At 36.7% G+C, this 19,277-nt stretch overlaps 1 protein-coding gene across 3 annotated transcripts in view; it reads right to left on the reverse strand.

Annotated features, from left to right (window-relative positions):
• Positions 1-19,277, reverse strand: part of LOC121410475 (protein bicaudal D homolog 1-like) — a 40,343-nt gene that overhangs the window by 13,600 nt on the left and 7,466 nt on the right. For 2 of the 3 annotated variants that reach the window (XM_041602597.1, XM_041602596.1), the window contains exons 2-3: positions 9,636-9,977; positions 6,244-7,962 (exon numbers count right to left, since the gene is read on the reverse strand). In XM_041602597.1, coding sequence (XP_041458531.1) covers positions 6,244-7,962; positions 9,636-9,977 — 2,061 coding nt within the window. Of the gene's footprint in view, positions 1-2,455; positions 7,963-9,635; positions 9,978-19,277 lie in introns of those variants that run through there. The other variant, XM_041602594.1, reaches the window with a different exon arrangement.

Genomic DNA, 19,277 nt, shown 5'->3' on the forward strand with positions numbered 1-19,277 from the left:
TCTTATCTTCAAATGTAGAAAAAAAAGTATTTAACATGATTTTGCACATCTAAAATGCCAAAATATTTCAATTCAAACAAAAATTTGACAAACCATGCATGTATGAACAAATACACAAAACTGATTATGAAATAAATGGATTGTCTGGCTAGATTATTAGAATTTTAGGAATTTTTTTATTTTTTTCTATAAATATCTATAATGATAATAATCATGGACCCCACAGTTGTATAAGATTTTGATTCAAATGAAATTATTATGAGAATATTATTAAATTTACAAATGTATTGACTGCACTTTTTAAATCTTAAATAATGGAAAATCCATAAAGTAGTATCACTGTACACATATTACATCATGGATCGCACATTTTAAATAAGAGTATAAAAAATATGAGGTAATAAATACACCAGGGTAAGTTTTTTTGTGCATTGTTGCAATTGTAAAAAAAAATGAGCTAAAAATGAGAGATTTGCATGGTGGAGTACAACTGAAAATAATGCAAAAGGTTTCTTTTTACTGAACTGTTCTATAGCAATTTAAATGATAGAAGTAGTGTATTTCCAGACTTGACTATATATGGTCAAATTAAATCAATCTATTAAATCATGCATTAGTGAGTGCACATTAAAGGTATAATTGTCACTTCAAAGTTCACAGGAGACATTTTCATGCCACAATATGAGTCAAATTAAGAGTATCTCATTATTTAAATCTGTGCTCACTCAACCCTGATATGACAACTATATTTTGGGGTATTTTCAGAATTGAAACTACAACTGATAGCAAAACCTGCTTTCAATCTCCCCAATACTAAAGTAACCTATATGAATTTAACCATTCTAATACCGATAATAAACATAGGTAAAATAAAAATCCCAAAGAATTGTGTTCATTGATCTGTGCAAATCAAATACTGTCAGCTACATACATGGTAAATTGCCAATTTGTCTACTCATCACATGGTCAACCTTTATTTAAGTCTAATGACAGTCCGTCCATCAACATTTCTTCTAACAACCATATTTTGGTCCAGTCATCACTTTGTCTAATCACTAGTTTGTTTATGACCATTTCGTCTCATAACCAATTGGTCTAATACCCATTTTATTTTCATTCATTTTCATTTGCCCAATTAAGACTGAATGATATACATGTACAACTGAATGGCTATTGGACCAACTGGTTATTAGACAAAACGTGAGTGGACGAAATGTCAATTAGACCATTGGGATGGACAAACTGATGGTAGACAAATGATAGTATACAAATTGGTAATTGGACAAATTGGCATTATGATTCGACCAATTGAAAATAAACCAGTGCAAATGGATGAAGTGATAAATATTTAACAACCACAGCAGTTTCAACATTCACTAGAGAAAAAAATTGATATGACAAATTTCAGAAAAATAATTTTAAAAAATGAAAATTTGAAATACCTGTGTGCTCAAAAGGGATCTAGTTTCATACAGAATTTAGTCAAATATTTCTTGTTATTTAAGTTATGCCATTTCAATTAAGGGGGAACTTACATTTTGTGTTATATTTAGAATGAGGATGAGGTTTCTAGAAAGCACCATGTAATGTTATAATCAAAGGAATCATAACCTACTCAATATATTACGTTATTTTTAATGGCATATTATCAACCAGTTAGGAGTCTTATTTCCCTGGGTTGACTGGAACATAAGTACATGTATTCCTCTGGACTTCTTCAGTGAAATTTCTCATAAGATCTGTGTTTTTCAAAAATTTTTGTTGTTGCATAACTCATGGTTCTTTCTGACAAAAAAAGAGAAACCTTATCCTCATTTAGTTGTTTTGTTTTGGTATTCATTAAATCATTGCACAGTGCCTACAAAAAGGGGATGGGATTGTTTGTGTTCTACTTTGATGCAAAAATTGTAGGACTCAACAGAGTTATCGCCAATTAATTCTGCCAGCCACAGTATTTGTTTGCTTGCATTAACTATAAGGAACTTTCATTTTGGACAATGGATGCTTCTATCGGTTCTACCACAAACACATAAGTGCCGTCCAGTGTTGCATTATTTCCATCTTCGCATAAAGATACCTAAAATGTTAATTGAAAAAGACCAAATCTCTGTGGACATGAGTTGTCATTTTCAGCACAACCCTGATTCACCATAAAACTGTTGAACAAACTGGAGAATTGAAGATGCAACCACAAGAGCTGATGCATACGCACACAGTTCAATCATCAGAAATCAATTGCAGAAGCATCCATTTTGTAAAACAAAAGCTCCTTATTGCATGACAAATATATGCACAATAATTCAGTGTATTTTTCATCATAGATTTCAGGTAAACAGTCAATAGTCCCTACTTCAACTTTACTGGATAAAATTTAATGTTTCTTTGGTTTTATGGAAGCTTTTGTAGACAAGAGGATAAAGTTACGGTAAGCCAAATTACTATGTAAAAGAGAAAACTCTTGCATGAGTTCTCAAATGCATTTAGTGCAGTGTGCATGCAGTCTAATCAAAAATACATCTTGTGTGCTTTCTCACTAGCGGTTAATATAACGATAGTCCATATTATTTCCTTGTTACACTTGTTAAACAGACAAGAAACAATGAAACAACTTTTATTGCCTGGTTTTCCTTTTTTTATGAGGGTGAATCAATAAAAGTGGCATAATATGATTGTTTCTATGTAATCACATTAATGAGCATGTAAATTGGAAACATACAGCACCAGTATACAAAGTACTGTATGTGTAGTTGTGGCTGAAGTTGCCATTTAATATCAAAGGTGCACTGGAATGGTTATCCATGTGACACAAAACCATTAGAGGACCATTGTATACAAGACAACAGAGTGAAATTGAAGATTACACATGCGCAGATTGACTCTGAATTGGCTACCCACATATATCCTTATTTGCAAAAGCTCCCATTATCTTCTTAATATGATCATTCATTAAAAAAAAGAACAGGCTTATATCACTGTGGTGACAATACATGCCACAACACAAGCAGAATGGTCAAACTCATATCATAAGTTCAACAGAAATTGAATGCAAACTTAATAGTGACCAGTAAAAATGAATATTTCATCATGCATCATGCCATTCAATCAACAAATACAATCAATATAATGAAATACGTATGTATATGAACCATGCTTTTTACTACACAGCTCTGCCTTAGTAATTTATAATCAACATAATAGATGTATCTTTAAAACCAATGTGACTTTAAATCTCTCAATGAAATGAAGTGAAAATCAAAGTAAAATTATTATTTGAATTTTATTGATCAGCATACACATACATGTAAATTGTAAGTGAGGTACTAAGGTATGCATCATTGATGATAATTTTGATTTCTAGTGTAATCTGACTTATGTCAAACTAAGCAATCACTAGAGCTTTGAGATATTTCCCACTCAAATCTTGATATACATGTGCATGAAATGCACAAAGCGATGTATACTACTACTACTAGACATTTTGTGAGATTCATCATTTTAAGAACAAAATCTTATCTTGTCCAATATCAGTTTCATTTATAGGATACTTCAAAGACAAGATATTTAAAAGTAATATCTTGAGGGTATGGCTAAAGTGTTGATACAATCAGTTGTCAAATGAAAAGATTATTTAAACCCTTCATATATTGAATTTATTAATATTCAACTCAGTATCAGTATAATATGTTTGAATCATAATTCATCTAAAAAATCTGTCAGAGAATAGACATTTACTTTGAGTTCTGGGTTGAACCTAGACCTCTCTTAAACGAAGGTACCGAGACAACATCTCATCTTGAATCAGTACTGTGCAAACCACAATGGATTATCTCTCAAATATGCTTCATATTTGTCCGTCTACAAAATAAAACAATTTAACTTGGAAAATGTGGTTGCCTTTTACATCATCACTGCAGTCCTCAGGTCCATTTTATGGTAGAGCTCTCTGACTTACAAACACCATGAAATCAAGATAAATCATGTACATGTAGATCTGAAGGCAGGTGCATGGTTGATGTCCAGACTCCTCCTCCTCCTTCAGTCAAGCTTTGTCACCTCATCAACTTACAAGCAACACAAAGGTCATTCATCGACTAAAACCAATTATCTATTTAAATCTGATAAATTTGAAAAATACACACACTATGGATCTGTGCACCTAAATAATACACTCTGATTTTCAAAGACACACTGATGCACACCAAACTGCATTATTGTATTCCATAACGGATTAAATCCAGAGTTAATGAATTCTACATCTACATGTAATTGGATTACAGATATCATGTGACCAGGTCTTTTATCCCGAGGGAATGCTTCTTTCTAAATTTCTTCACCATCTTATTACCCTTCTACGATAGTTGTGGTTTTCATTATTTCTAATTTGATAATTCATATAAACTACTGTATGCCAATGGGGCTCTGGTAATGCTTGTGTTATTACAAAAATAATATGTACCATTAAAATAGTTGCTAACCATGTTGTTATTAGAGCAGTCATCCCAATAAATTAAGGCTACATGTACATAAAAGCAGTCTTATCATCGTCATTATTACAAATGGAAAATTTATGTGCTTGAGCAATTAAAATATACTGGGTAAGAAGAAATTTGAAATTTTGTATGCATCCTATTTAAGACATGAAGTTTATCGATCAAGCACATGGAATTAGTAGTGCTAATTTAATTTTGTTTTTAAGACACTTTTAATGGACTTATTGCTTCCCTGACCTGACCATTCATGCTCTCGAGCAACACAGACATTAAATTTTGGCATGGCGGTCCCTAAAGCACATATCACATAGATTGTTTGCTACATCAAACATTATAATCAATGCTAATCCTCACAAGGTTCTATTTAGCATAGCATGTCTACATGTAACATCAGACAAGCTTGATAAGGAAGTTGTTTCATTAAAAAAGTTAAGTGTGAATTAAGTTGCAAATTTGTCATTTGTGCTGTATGTGCAGAATAAAATAAATCACTGCAATGGTCATATCATATTGTGTATTGATTTTGGACCATGAAAAAAAATCTATCGAGCACCAGCTAACAAAGTAGCATAGAACTGAACTGGTAAATATACCCCATCCAAAAAAATTATTTCAGCTACACCTTATCAAAGAAAAAATGAAAATTAATTTTAGTTCCAGATAATATTCACTGCTCTATTTTCAACCATTTATACTCATACATGTAAAAGAGCTAGTAGTGACCCCCCCCCCCTTTTTTTTCTTTTCTAGGGGAAGGAAACATGTGGGTGTGGAGTAATTCAATGTGATAAAGATGATAAAGTATTCTTATTTAAATACCATTTTTATCAATAAAAAAGACATATTTTAAGCCAACAAATTGTCATAATATTGTTTTGATTGAATGATTCATCCAGTACCAAACACTTTTATTACATGCAAAATGTACATGCCATGCATTAATATTAATGATACAATTAAGAAAAATCATTCATTAGGGAATAAATACATTCAAAGGAAAAATATACAACACTGGGTACTACATGTTTATGTATTAAGTGGGGATCAATCACTTATAACATAATCTTTATCATGTGTTAGTACATTCCATTAACCTTTTAATACATGCTTGTGTTAGTAGAACTACATGTAAAACCTGGTATTATACCTTGATTTATGTGAATGTGAAATGAAATGAATAACTATTTTTATCTGTGAATTAGCTGCATCATTATATGTTTAGAATTTGATACATGTCCATTGGTTTAAAAAAAAAAATCTGTAAAGTAAAAGTAACCATGATAAAACTTGGAGTCATGCTTTGACAATCAGATTCATTGTGCCATTCATTGTAGAATGATTTCAAAATGGAGTAGTTTTCATTTTGAGAAAATATTAATGGATATCAGACATCACCATCTGAAATACAGAAATTTAATAAAAGAAATAAGATTTAATGGTTGATCCAATAAGTTGGACAAAGTTGCCTGGTATTGTTTAGAATGACTCAAAATTTTTCATAGATTTAGAAGAAGAAAAGAATGGAGGACAGAATAAACCTTGGGACTCACCACTACAAGAAATGAGGTTGGTTAGAATAAGGAAAGCGAGGCATTCTCATAGGAAGATGTTGATGGTGTGGTGGTGGTGGTGGTGGCGGTGGTCTCATTGATCTAAAAGGAAGAGGAACAAGAGGAGGTCCCATAGGCCCCATATGATGATGGGGCATTGGTAGACCCATACTAGTCACCCAAGCCATTTGATTATCACTCACTTTGGAGGATTTGTGTTTTCGAGGACCTCTTCGCTGGCTGGTCATCTCGTTCTGGAATTCTAGATCCTCAAGACGTTGTGTAAGGGCAAGCTTCTGTTGGATGGCCATCCTTAAGAGTGAGTTCAGCGTCTTCTTCTCCTCCTCAGCAGCAGCAAGCTGACGATGCATGTCATCTAGTTGGGTCACGTATTCATCACATCGCTTGGCAAACATAGCACGGAGACTGGCAAAACTGGCTGCTTCCTCCTTGAGGGCTTTCAATTCATTCCGCAGCTTTTTCATTGTCTCTGCAATTATAGCTTTTTCATGTTCATATTTGCTCTTAAGATTGGCAAGAGCTACTTCTGCAGTTGTTTTATTTGCTTTAAGTACAGTCCTGAGAGTGGCCACTTGCTCCCGTTTGGTCATGAGAAGAGCTTTAAGTTTAACAACCTCCTCACGCAAATCTTCATTCTCTGCACCACTACCTTCGGTGCCATGTTGCCTGGACATTTCAACTGCCTGTTCCACAGATCGCTTCAGGTACTTGATCTGGTCTCTGACAGTTGTGACCAGTGTTGAGCAAGTAACAGTGTCTCCATTAAATTTGGCATGTTCATCTAATCGTTTGGAAGGACTACTGGTAGCAGAATTGGCGCCAACACCATCCGCTGATTTTTCTTTACTATGTTCATTTGATACTTCTTTGAGTTGGCTTGCAATCTCAGCACGGAAACCGTCTCTCCTACTTTGCCTGGTGACCTTAAGGTGATCTTGCATGATCCGATTAGGAGCTTCCCCATTTACCATGCAAACATGATGATAGAGCTGAGCAATGTCTTCGCTTACACCTGCCAACTCATCGTGAGTTAAGTTAAGCTGGCCATGGGCATCTCCTACCATATCATTAATGCCTTTGAGCTGTCCTTGAAGATCCCTTATTGTATCTTGTTGTTTCCTATTCTTATCATTCATGAATTGAACTTCCTTCTGTAGCTCTACCTTGGCCCCTTCATCATTCACTTTAGATCTCAGTACCTCAAGCTCACTTTGCAAGTCCTTGTTCTTATTTAGCACACCAGCATATTTCTTTTCTTGGATCTTGTAAAGACTCACAAGTTGGTAGAGTTTTTGATGAGCTTCATCAAGATGCTGATACTGAGAATGATCTATTTCACCTTCTGTTGGGGAGATGTTGAGATCAGACAAGCTCTGAAGGGCATCCCGGGTTGTCTCCAACTCTGAGTTAGATTTCTCTAAATGCTTTGACAACTCACTCTTTTCACTTTCAACTTGTTTAAGCTGCTTTTCTAACTTCTGCACCTCCATAGATTGTAATTCACTAAACAAATCTGATGCTTCTTGCCCAATATTGGTTTGTTCCCCTTCATTGTCATCTCTCATCTGTCGTTCATATCGCCTGAGTAGAGGATGGCCAACACCATCTTCGTCTTCATAGTCCTCTTCCATGTAATGGAATTGAGAATTATTTTCAAGATCCACATTAATAGCTTCTAGTTCAGAGATCATTGCCTGATCTAGTTGCTTCTTTAGTTGATGTTTCTGATCTCTTTCACACTCCAAGGCTTGCATGGTCTCTTCAATCTGCTTCTCTGAGATGTCTCTCAATCGCATCAGGTCTTCAATGTTGGAATTCAGGTACTGGATCTCTTCAGCAAGGCGTCTATTCTCATGCTTGAAAGATTCATATTCGATCTGGGATGACTTCAGAGACGAATTCTGCAAGTAATACAAAATCATAACAGGGGTATTAGTAAAACTACAATAAGTTTTCCTGTTGCTTTCACAATTTGTTGGTTATATCTACATGATCTCACACAAGCTTGAGCTCAAAAGCTCAAACTATACAGTTAGATACAGCTGGAAGCGAAGAATAATCAAAATTTTACTTAACCCAAGATAGTCTAAACAATTTTGGTCTCGATACAAAAAAAGAATTTTAAGTAAATACAATTGTTATATTTTTGTTCATAACAAACTCTGCATATATATATACAAGAGATATTGAGATGTACTATTTTTGAATTCATTTTAATTTTGTTTTTATTTGCTTCAGTAGCCATACATCATAAAGAAAAATACAATTTTAGTTGGTGATCTTCAATGGTCCAAAAATGAAAATAACTCAGAATGGGACTCCTGGGGAGCATTTATCCCACAAGTTTTATCTGACAGTTACTATGGTAATGGTGCCTCTTAGCTGGCCTCTACAATTTTGTTATCATCACTTGCATGACAGGGCAAGTGATGAAAAATTTTGCTTGCCCGATAGAAAAAAAATGCTTGCCAAATATTTTTCATTATTCTTTCGCTCTTTGATATTTTTTTTTTCATAATGGTACTACACTCGATTTTAAAGGTCAAGAAAAATAACTACAAATGGGAATCATAGTAAAGAACACACATACCGGGTAAGTTTATTTTTTCATGACAATAGTTCTTGTTGCCATCATAGACATGGATCTGCTATTTTACTAGTAGTTTCACTCACAATACCTTTGGAGCTATAAAACTAAGTCACTGCCAATTATAATGACAAAAATTGCAGATTTTAGTCTGATGACTCATTATTTACTCGGTTTGGAACGATCACAAATCTTGAGGCCAAGTCACAAGGTTTGCTGCAAGCAGCTCGAGAATCAGCTAGCTCGCTCTTAATTGTGAAGCGCCGATGTATACGGAGCATGCTGTGTGTTGCTGCCATCTACGTTCGTTGGTCATCGGCAAATTGCCCAAGACAGTAGTGTATGCACAGTGTATTTTAGAGCATAAGAAGGCAGCCCTGGTAAATTTGCTGCTGATTAACATGTTTCCACTGTTTTTTTTTACTGATTTGAGAAATAACTGGAAGTTAATTGTGATTTATTGAAATTTACTGTCATTTTATTTTTAAAACAGCCACTTGCCTGATGGGGAAATTGCTTGCCCGCATATCATTTTTCACATGCCTTGGGCAAGCAGTTTTGTTGCGCCCTGCTCTTAGCCAATCATAATCAAGGAAAGTTGTCAGACCTCACAACTTTCCTTGATTATGATTGGATAAGAGGCACTGTTACCATAGTAACTGTCGGATTTTTCGGATAAATCCGACAAGTCCTTTCATGAAATGCTCCCCTGAAAGGAGACACTGAAGTTTTAATCATGAAAACCAAATATTCTGTTTTCCATGTATTTTGCACACTTTGGGAATCAACTACAAATGCATGTTATAACCCAACTTCACTACATTGTAGTAAAAAACAATCTTCAACTTCCCTGTTTTTCAAATACAGACTATAGCTGAATCTGCAACACGAATAAAGAGTGATAACTGCTTTACATAGTATGCAATAGCAAATTTGATTGTGTTGACCCTAAATGTGTTTATTTTTACTGTGCATGAAAATACTGACCTGTTTCTGCATAGCAATATTCTCCTCTTCTAGCTCACTGTAGTCTCGAAGAAGACGCTTTTCTCTAAACTTAATCTCCCGCAGTTCTTCTTTCAATTCCTTGCGTTCTTTCTCAAACTGCTCCAAAGACGAGTTCATCTCAGTATGTCTGGAGTGAAGCCTCTCTTTCTCCACCCGGAGTCGGCTCACCTCCTGTCTCATGTGACGCCCCTCAGTCTCCAACTCTGCCAGCCTCTCAGTAAGATCCGCCTCACGGGTTGCACTCTCTTCAAGAAGACTCTGTTCATGATTAACTTCTTGCTCTGAATAACGCTTCTGCCATTGAGTTTTTGAATCCAGGGCCTGAAAATTGATAGTATTTAAGATATTAAGACATGGTAAAAGTGTACACAGAAAATCAATGACTACTCATGATCAAACTATTTTAGTCATATTGACAGTGACAAAATAATTTGTGTTGCTCTAATCAGCTCGAAGTCCCTATTAAATTCATCAGTCTATGTCACACACGGATCTAGGGGAGGGGGGAGGGCTGAAGGTGCACCCTGTAGAATTTCAAGAAAAAAAGAACAGCCTTTTTTATGCCCGTCAACTTCTTTTGGAGAACATGATGAAATTAATTTTATGTTCCATCTTTACCTTTTTTTATCATTTTGCTTTCGCTTTTCTGCTTCGGTGCTAAAGACACGACTTCAATTCACAGAAATAAACCGTGCTTCAATTTTTTATGGTGCATCGTGCACCCGTGCCTTGCCTAGCTATGACCAAACACACTACAAGCAAGGGATACGAATTCGCAAAATTCTGGCGCAAAAGCTTGAGCGGCTTAGCTGAGGCGAGAGTACTCTGCTAATTAAGTTTTTTAAGCTTGGACCAGTTTAAACTGACATCTGAAGTAGCTGAAATTATGAAGAGCATAACTAAGGGGGGGCACATGCACCCCAATCACCCGACCAAAAAAAAGGGGCGGGGAGGAGTAACAGAGGGAGAAAGAAAAAAATATTGTATATAATTACAATGTATCATATTATATGATACATATACATGTATATTTTTTTTCATTAATGAAATGAAACATAATTTGCTTAGGGCTTAGTGTTTGTCACTCCTGGTGCTCGCATTGTCTGTTTAATGAGATAAAAAATACTGTTCAAGGGATTAAAATGTTACTAAAAAACCTGTTTTAAGTCAATATACACCAAATATATTTCCTTGCACTTCAAGCTTTTATCATTTGATGTACATGTAGTGACATATGCTTCTTTTTCATGACTTCTTAAAGTGATTGCCCCCTTTTAAGGTCTGAATATAAAACATTTTCAGTCCTGCTTAGGTTCACATTAGTGACGAGATACATTGGTGGATTGGTGAGATAACGTCGGCGGTCATCCGATCCCTTGTATCACACATACGACTCGACTTCAAAGCTTACTATAATTTTCACACTTAGTTCCCAAGCCTTACAACATATTCTTGCTAGAAAAATACATGGTTGGAAGACGAAGACAGTTGCTTGACATTGGTATCCTTATTTTAACACAAAACCAAGGATCAGAGAAAATCGTAAAAGAACTCCATGAGTGTAATTTCGGTTTAAGTGGTTTAGAGTTCCCCTGTACAAAAACGCCATAGGGGATACAAGAACCCTGACCGCGATTTCAATGCGCGCATTCAGTCTAAACATTGCAGCGTTTTTCACATGCAAAGTCAATGCAGTGTCGATACCCACGTACAATGGTTTGGCTGACCATGCGCATTGACATTGTGGTCAGTCAAAACGTTGTATTGCTCAGCTAAAGTACACGTTTCCAATGGGGTTTGTGCATTTTTCTTCACAAATTGTATGTCATCGCCATGAAAATCCCCTCATATCTCAGATACTAAAATAAATTGCTGCCTAGAAATTTATTTATGACTAGAATAGGACTTTTCGACGGTTCGTATGAAAGCTGACAATATGTCTGCTCTTCATAAATTCCTAAATTAAAAAACAGTACTTAAAATGTCCCTTTTTCTGTTCGGAACACTAAAAATTTTCAGCTCGCACTTTGTGCTTGCTTCATTTGGTTAGTGAAATACGAATGGTCTTAATTCCTTCAAACAAGCCTTAGAATGCCTCTCTTCAGATCTAAATATAAAAAAAATCAGATCGCATTTTGTGCTTGCAATTATTGATTAGTGAGATACGTATCATGTTCATGATTACAATACTACAAAAATGCTTCACGTGCCTTGATGTAATTCTAAAAAAAAATCACCACACGCTACATGGTATGTACTATGCTCTTCATGAATTCGTGAAAAGTCTTTAAAATGACCCTGTTTAGGGTCAATACATTCTATATACAAACATTTCAGCTCGTGCTCTGTGCTTGCATCATTTGTTTTAGTGAGACTGGTGCGTATCATGATTTCAAACAATTTCTTATAATGTCCCTTTTTAGGTCTGAATATCAAAAATTTTTGCAGTCACATCAATTGCTTAGTTAGAAACTATCATGTTCATGGTTACAAAAAGTGCTTAGAATGTCCAGTTTTCATGTTGGAACTTCAAAACAATGTCAGCTTGTGCTTCGCACTCACATCCATTGTTTATTTAGAAATCATTCATATTCAATGTTACAAAAAGTGCTTAGAATTTTCATTTTGGAATATCAACAATTTTCAGCTCAAACTTCGTGCTCTTATAATTGTTTATTTAGATCTGTTATGTTGATAAAAAGTGGTGAGAATGTCCAGTTTTGACTTTGGGATTTAAAAGAATTTCTGCTCGCACTTCGCACTCGCATCAATTGCTTATTAGACCTACATAAATGTATCATGTTTATGGTTACAAAAAGTGCTTAGAATGTCCAGTATTCATGTTGGAACCTCAAAACCAATTTCAGCTTGCACTTCGCACTCACATCAATTGTTTAGTTAGAAACTATCATATTCAATGTTACAAAAAGTGCTTAGAATTTTCATGTTGGAATATAAAAAATTTTCAGCTCACACTTCACGCTCATATAATTGTTTATTTTTAGATACCATCCCGTTACATGTATGTTGACAAAAAGTGGTGAGAATGTCTAGTTTTGATTTTGGGATTTCAAAGAATTCCTGCTTGAGCTTCACACTTGCATCAATTGTTTAGTTAGAAATGATCCCTTTTATGACTACAAGAGTGCTAACATTGCCCAGTTTTCATGATGGAATTAAAAAAAAATAAGCTCACGCTTCAAGCTTGCATCTAATGTTTATTTAAAAACCATCATGTTCATGGAACTTACAAAAAGTGCATAAAATTGTCAATTTCCATGTTGGAATATCAAAAAATTTCAGCTCACACTTCGTGCTCATATAATTGTTTACATGTAGATACCATAATGTTATGTTGACAAATATTGGTGAGAATGTCCAGTTTAATTTTGAGATTTCACAGAATTTCTGCTTGTGCTTTGCACTCACATCAATTGTTTAGTTCAAATCCATCTTGTTCATGGTTACAAAAATTGTTAAGAATCTCCAGTTTTTATGTTGGAATACCAAAACTTTTCAGCTTGTATCGATGTGTTGCCTAGGATAGGTTTTTTTCTTTGTTACAAAATATGTTTTAAATGCTTCTTTTTCAGGTCGGTATATGGAAATTGATGATAAACAGTGCTTGAAGAATATTCTGTTATTTTTAGGCCCGTTTTTAAAGTTAATTTTGATGCACATGTACACTGCATGTTTTTTGGTCGTGTACACGCTGTAAACACTGAGAGCCAGTTACATGTACATGTATGTTACTTAATATGATAACTTGCGTTAGACCCAAGTCATATTGATTATTTTGTAAACAGCTTTAATTCGATGGAACATCGATGCATCGAAATTGAAGGCGGGAATATCAAGTCAATTATTTTTCTCTGTCATGACCATGCTGAAATGCGCTGAGGGCCAGGGTTAGTTTTGCACAAGTGGCTGTATTTTCCATGATCACAAAACAACTAAAAAAAGGTATCCAAGAAGAATTCTTCCCAAAATATTTTACACAATGATATTTGCAGATGACAACATATACGGCATTTGAATTTATGGAAGACAGAATCAATCTGAACAATTCTCGGTCAACTCACAGTCAAGACTCGCACACACACTACAGCCCCTTACGACACTCACTCTCCCCCAAGACAGGCATGCTTGCCGCCAAACAAGTGATATACTAGCGGAGACCAACTTGCCTGAGATGTAGTTGGATCCAAAATGAGCACCAAATTGATGGGGATAAGTATCATATGTAATGTTCTCAGGATGGTCATTTGAATTGGTATTCTATGCTGATATATAACGATTGTGAGAAGTTTGTGGAATATCAGTTAAGACGATGTTCGAGAATTAATCCTGATGATATTTTTGATAATCCATTTTTAGACACAGAACAAACAACTGCAGAGCACTGACTCAATCAAAATAAATACAGATGTCTTAAATTGAGCTCTTAATTTCTATGAATGATTATTGAATGTAAATTATTGTTAAGTATTTCGATTTGATAACATTCTATGGAAATACTAAAAATATTGGTAATGTCAGCAAAGTTATAGTCTCCGGACGTCTCCGAGATAAAGACGCAAATTGCGCATTTGCGATTGAAGACATAATTTTCCATTCATGAATTCTAATGTGGAGTTGGGTGAAAACAAGCTTCAAATTAATGGAAATAAATATCAAATGTAATTTTCTCTACTTTGTCATGTAAAACTGTATTCAATGGTGATATTACGATCATGAGAAGAGTTTCGGCAACAATGATGTTTGAATCAATCATGACATGATATAATTTCTTTTTAGTGCTGCAGGTGGCGTGGAAAGCGGGCGATTTGCGGATCTGGAGGAGTTAATAGCAGCAGCAGTACAAATACTAACAAATGTGGTTAGATGCGGACGTCGTTGTCCCCAGTCCGTCAAACGCAGGGTAGTCAAATGCCTTTACGACAGGCCATCACGCATTGTATCGAAGCCACAAGGCACCGCCGCTGAGAAGCAACGCATTGCTTCTGCTCTCGTTTCCAATGGTTACCCGCGCTCCTTTCTCAACCGTGAAACTAAGGGAAAGAACGCCGCCGATAAAGAAATTGTGCGATACAAGTCTACCGTTTGTCGATTCTATTTACCGCCAGCTCTGCTGGCACTTAGAGAAGTATAGCATACGCGCTGTTTTCAAGTCCGATACTACTATCCGTAAACAGCTAGTGTGCCCAAAGACCCTGCGCTGCCCGGCAGATTCGATAGCGTTTGTATACAAGATACCATGCGGGGCTTGTGACAAGGTTTACATCGGGGAAACGGGCAGACCCGTTAGCGAAAGAATGCTAGAACATCACAGAGATGTCAAGCACCGGCGCATAGATAGTTTGGCAGTTGCAGAGCATGCTTGGAATACAGATCACCCTCCCAATTGGGACGAGGTAAGCTGCATAGCGCGGGATAAGCACTGGTACACACGGCGTGTTAAAGAGGCTATCCAAATTCATCTACATCCTAATAATGTCAACAGGGAAAATGGCATTGACATCCCCAAAGAATGGCTTCCGACCATTTGCCCCCTACGACCGCCCGATGCTCACTGGTCGATCGCCCTCCAACGTCCGCATCTAACCACATTAGTATTTGTACAGCTGCCGCTATTAACTCCTCGACGTCCGCAAATCGCCCGCTTTCCATGGCGCCTGCAGCCGATGGGATTTCCTCGACATCTGCAAGCCCCCGGTGATCGCATCATCCGCAGCTTCTGATTGGTCGGTTGTGCCGACCAATCATACCGCGGCGGTTCAGGCATCTACGACCCGCAGCCTACAGTAAACAGGCACGTGCAGCGAGTGTCCACTTCATTGCCTGACGAAGACTAGCAGGTGCAGTCGAAATGTTGTAATTTCAGTTTGCCACATCGTGAGACAGCAGATTATCTCTTACTCCAATTGTTCACTTGTTTACAACTCCCACACAAGTTTTATACAAATGCTACTGTGTACACGGTCATGGAATTTAGTACACGTGCACTGACTGGGCATGTTCACGTGTACCCGAAACGGGCCTACTTGTTTTGCTTTCAATTTATCAGGCATTATGGTATACCGATATTGCTTTTACGATGTACTTTAACTTCCTGCCTTAGATGTAGGAATACCCCTTCCAATAAAAAAAAAACCCTGCTGACCAGGAAATAAATGGGAATGATTGGATTTTTTTCCAGCCACAACCCCCTCCTGCTTTTAGCAAAAGCTACTAGATCAGCACATATAGGTATTCTTGATTCTTTACACGTACTTGGCAGTGTTATATGCCACTAAAAATCTGCTCTCGTGACTTCGAATTTGCCCCCCCCCCCCAGAAATCCTGGATTCACGCCTGTGATTGCCTACCCTAAAGCAAGAAAAAAAATAAAAACAAGAAATGAAATAAAGGGAATATTATGCAATGGAAAGGAAAATGGAGAGAAAATAAATACCGGTACTTCATTCAATTCCCCCCACCCATTTTATGCATTTGTAATCTGTATTATTTCAAAAAAAGGGAGGAGAAGAAAAGGGAAAAGAGAGTAAGGAATTTGTAATAAAGGAAGTATTAAATCAAGCCATCGTTTTCAAAACGATGATAAAACATTATATTTACAGCGCATTGATTGAAGATGACAACAGCTACATGTACATCATGCCAAAAATTAGCACCCTGTAAAAGTCCAACTCTGGATCTGTGCCCGGGGGGGGGGGGGCCACTTACATTGACGAGTGGATACCATGCGCGACCGTAAAAACACGTAAAAAGGATGTCTTTCTCACGATAGGGCACGTTACGTACGTAACGTGATAAGGGTGTCAAAAACACAAAAATAATGAAAAAGGGGTATCTATTTCGCTAGGAAAATTATGTGTTTAGGGTCGAATTTGCGGGGATGATAAAACAAAATTAAAATGTATAAAGGATGTCCTTTTTGCACCAACACTACGTGTTTAGAGTCCGATTTGTGCGAGGTGTAGAAGGTGGGGTCGTACTAAACCAAATAAGGTAAAGCCAACGACCGAAGGACCCGTAAGGCGTAACAATAAAACATTCCTGTACTTGTTTAGGGGTTCATTTCAGGGAATATTTGCCAAGAGTATCATTTTGTTTCCAATACTTGTTAAGGGTAGGGTTTCACAAGCCAATACTTGTGAAGGGGTGCATTTTCAGAATACGGAAATTACGTGTTTAGGGTGCTTTTCGAGACCCCATGGTCGCGCATGGTATCCACTCGTGAATGGAAGTGGCCCCCCCCCCCGGGGATCTGTGCAAGTATATGTACTGTACAAGTACACCAATATCAATGTATGCGTTTCTCTATAAACTGATGTCTACTTACATGTAGGCCTACATTGTATTTTACTCTTTTTGTGTGCATACATGCACATGTAGCACATGGGCCTCTGCAATAATTTAGGCCAAGGCTTTAGATTTTTTGATCTTCAAAATCCATTCAATGAAAGGTCATAAGGTGTGTTTCAACCTACATGTAGACGCTAACACATTTTATTTTGGTGAGAAATGAGATAGCATGTATGACTACTGAGGAGAGTACAACATCAAGAACTGTTTTTCATTAAGAGATGAGTCAGATGACTCATCTTATCCCTATAAAGCTTTAAGCAGTGTATCAAGCAATTTACAATATTCATACACTGTACATGCGTACAGCATAGTGAGCACACAGCAGACTTCCACAGAGAAACAAACAAATGCAATGGAAGTAATATAATGTACAATTGTACATGAATTTTTTTCTAATGTATTCCATGATTTATTATGTTAAAAAATATGGTGCTAACAAGTTAGTCTACAAAAGGGGCTCATACATTTGGATGCTTTGATATAATTTTACTATTTCTTCATACCTGTAGACAAAGCCAACTTCACACTAGGAAGTTGTTCACACCATCAAATTAAATCCTGAGATATGTTTCAGTATCAAAAAAGGTTAACTTTCATTTCTGTTAGTTACATTACAAAGAGAGGATTATCTTTGTTTTTGTGAATGTATAAAACTGTGATACAGGTACATGTATATCAGATTACTGATGGATATTTACGAAGTCAATAGTTACAAGTATGTACATTGTATATTAAATGGCCACAAAACCCCACAAAACACGATCTCACTTCGCTACAATCATGACAATCCACACATCCTGACTGCACTCGACTCCATCACACTCGATCTTACCCCTCAGCCGGAAGGATCAGTAGGGACAGTGATTTTCCGCGATCGCGGAAAACGGACGGAATTCACGGAAAAGGCCTTTTGAAACGGAAAGTGGCATTTCAAACGGAAAATCACGGAAAACGTATTTTCCCTCAAAATACACAGAATAGCAACAGAAATTACTCCAAAATAACAACAAAATAAGAATATTAAATGGCCACAAAACCCCAGAAAACACGATCTCACTTCGCTACAATCATGACAATTCACACATCGTGATTGCTCTCGACATCAGCACACTCGATAGTACCCCGCGATCGTACCCGGCCGGCCGGGTTGGGCTTCACATCGCTTCAGATCGCTCAACTGCACGGTCGTGTGTTGCTGCCCTCTACGTTTGAAGATGTAACAGCACGATATCGTGGTCTTAAAATCCAAGATGGCGGATTGGCGAAAGTCGTTGACTGATGATAACGATGTCCAAAAAACCCCAAAATTATCGATGAAATTTAATTTCACCGTAAAATAATGCTAATTATGTGAAAGGTGAGGATGTATGCATGCTAAATCAGTTTAAAAAATCATTAAATACACCAGCATAGATCCGATTAGAATGGATTCTATTGTGTTGTTGGCCCGGAGGGGCCACTTACATTGACGAGTGGATACCATGCGCGACCAAAAAAACATGTAAAAAGGATGTCTTTTTCACGATAGGGCACGTTACGTACGTAACGTGATAAGGGTGTCAAAAACACAAAAATAATGAAAAAAGGGTATCTATTTCGCTAGGAAAATTACGTGTTTAGGGTCTAATTTGCGGGGATGATAAAACAAAATTAAAATGTTTTATAAAGGATCATTTTTGCGCCAACACTTCGTGTTTAGAGTCCGATTTGCGCGAGGTGTAGAAGTGGGGTCGTACTATACCAAATAAGGTAAAGCCGACGACCGAAGGAACCGTAACAATAAAACATTCCTGTACTTGTTTAGGGGTTCATTTCAGGGAATATTTGCCAAGAGTATCGTTTTGTTTCCAATACTTGTTAAGGGTAGGGTTTCACACGCCAATACTTGTTAAGGGGTTCATTTTCAGAATATCGATATTACGTGTTTAGGGTGCTTTTCGAGACCCCTTGGTCGTGCATGGTATCCACTCGTGAATGGAAGTGGCCCCCCCGGGGTTGTTGGTACAGTAGCAGATACAAATTTTGGCCAGTGCGAGTGTATGCGCTTTGATTTTGCTTTTCAATGTGTAAACGGAATTGTCACTTTTCCGTGTGTACAACGTCTATGGGGAAACGGAATTTCCGTTTTCTGACGTGCTGAAACAGAATTTGAGATTTTCTGAAACGGAAAAGGCCATTTTTTGAAACGGAAAATCACTGTCCCTAGATCAGCCGTACTGACAATATTCACATGCACACATCGTTTGATTT

Source organism: Lytechinus variegatus, chromosome 3, assembly GCF_018143015.1.
Source record: "Lytechinus variegatus isolate NC3 chromosome 3, Lvar_3.0, whole genome shotgun sequence".
Classification (NCBI taxonomy): Eukaryota; Metazoa; Echinodermata; class Echinoidea; order Temnopleuroida; family Toxopneustidae; genus Lytechinus; species Lytechinus variegatus.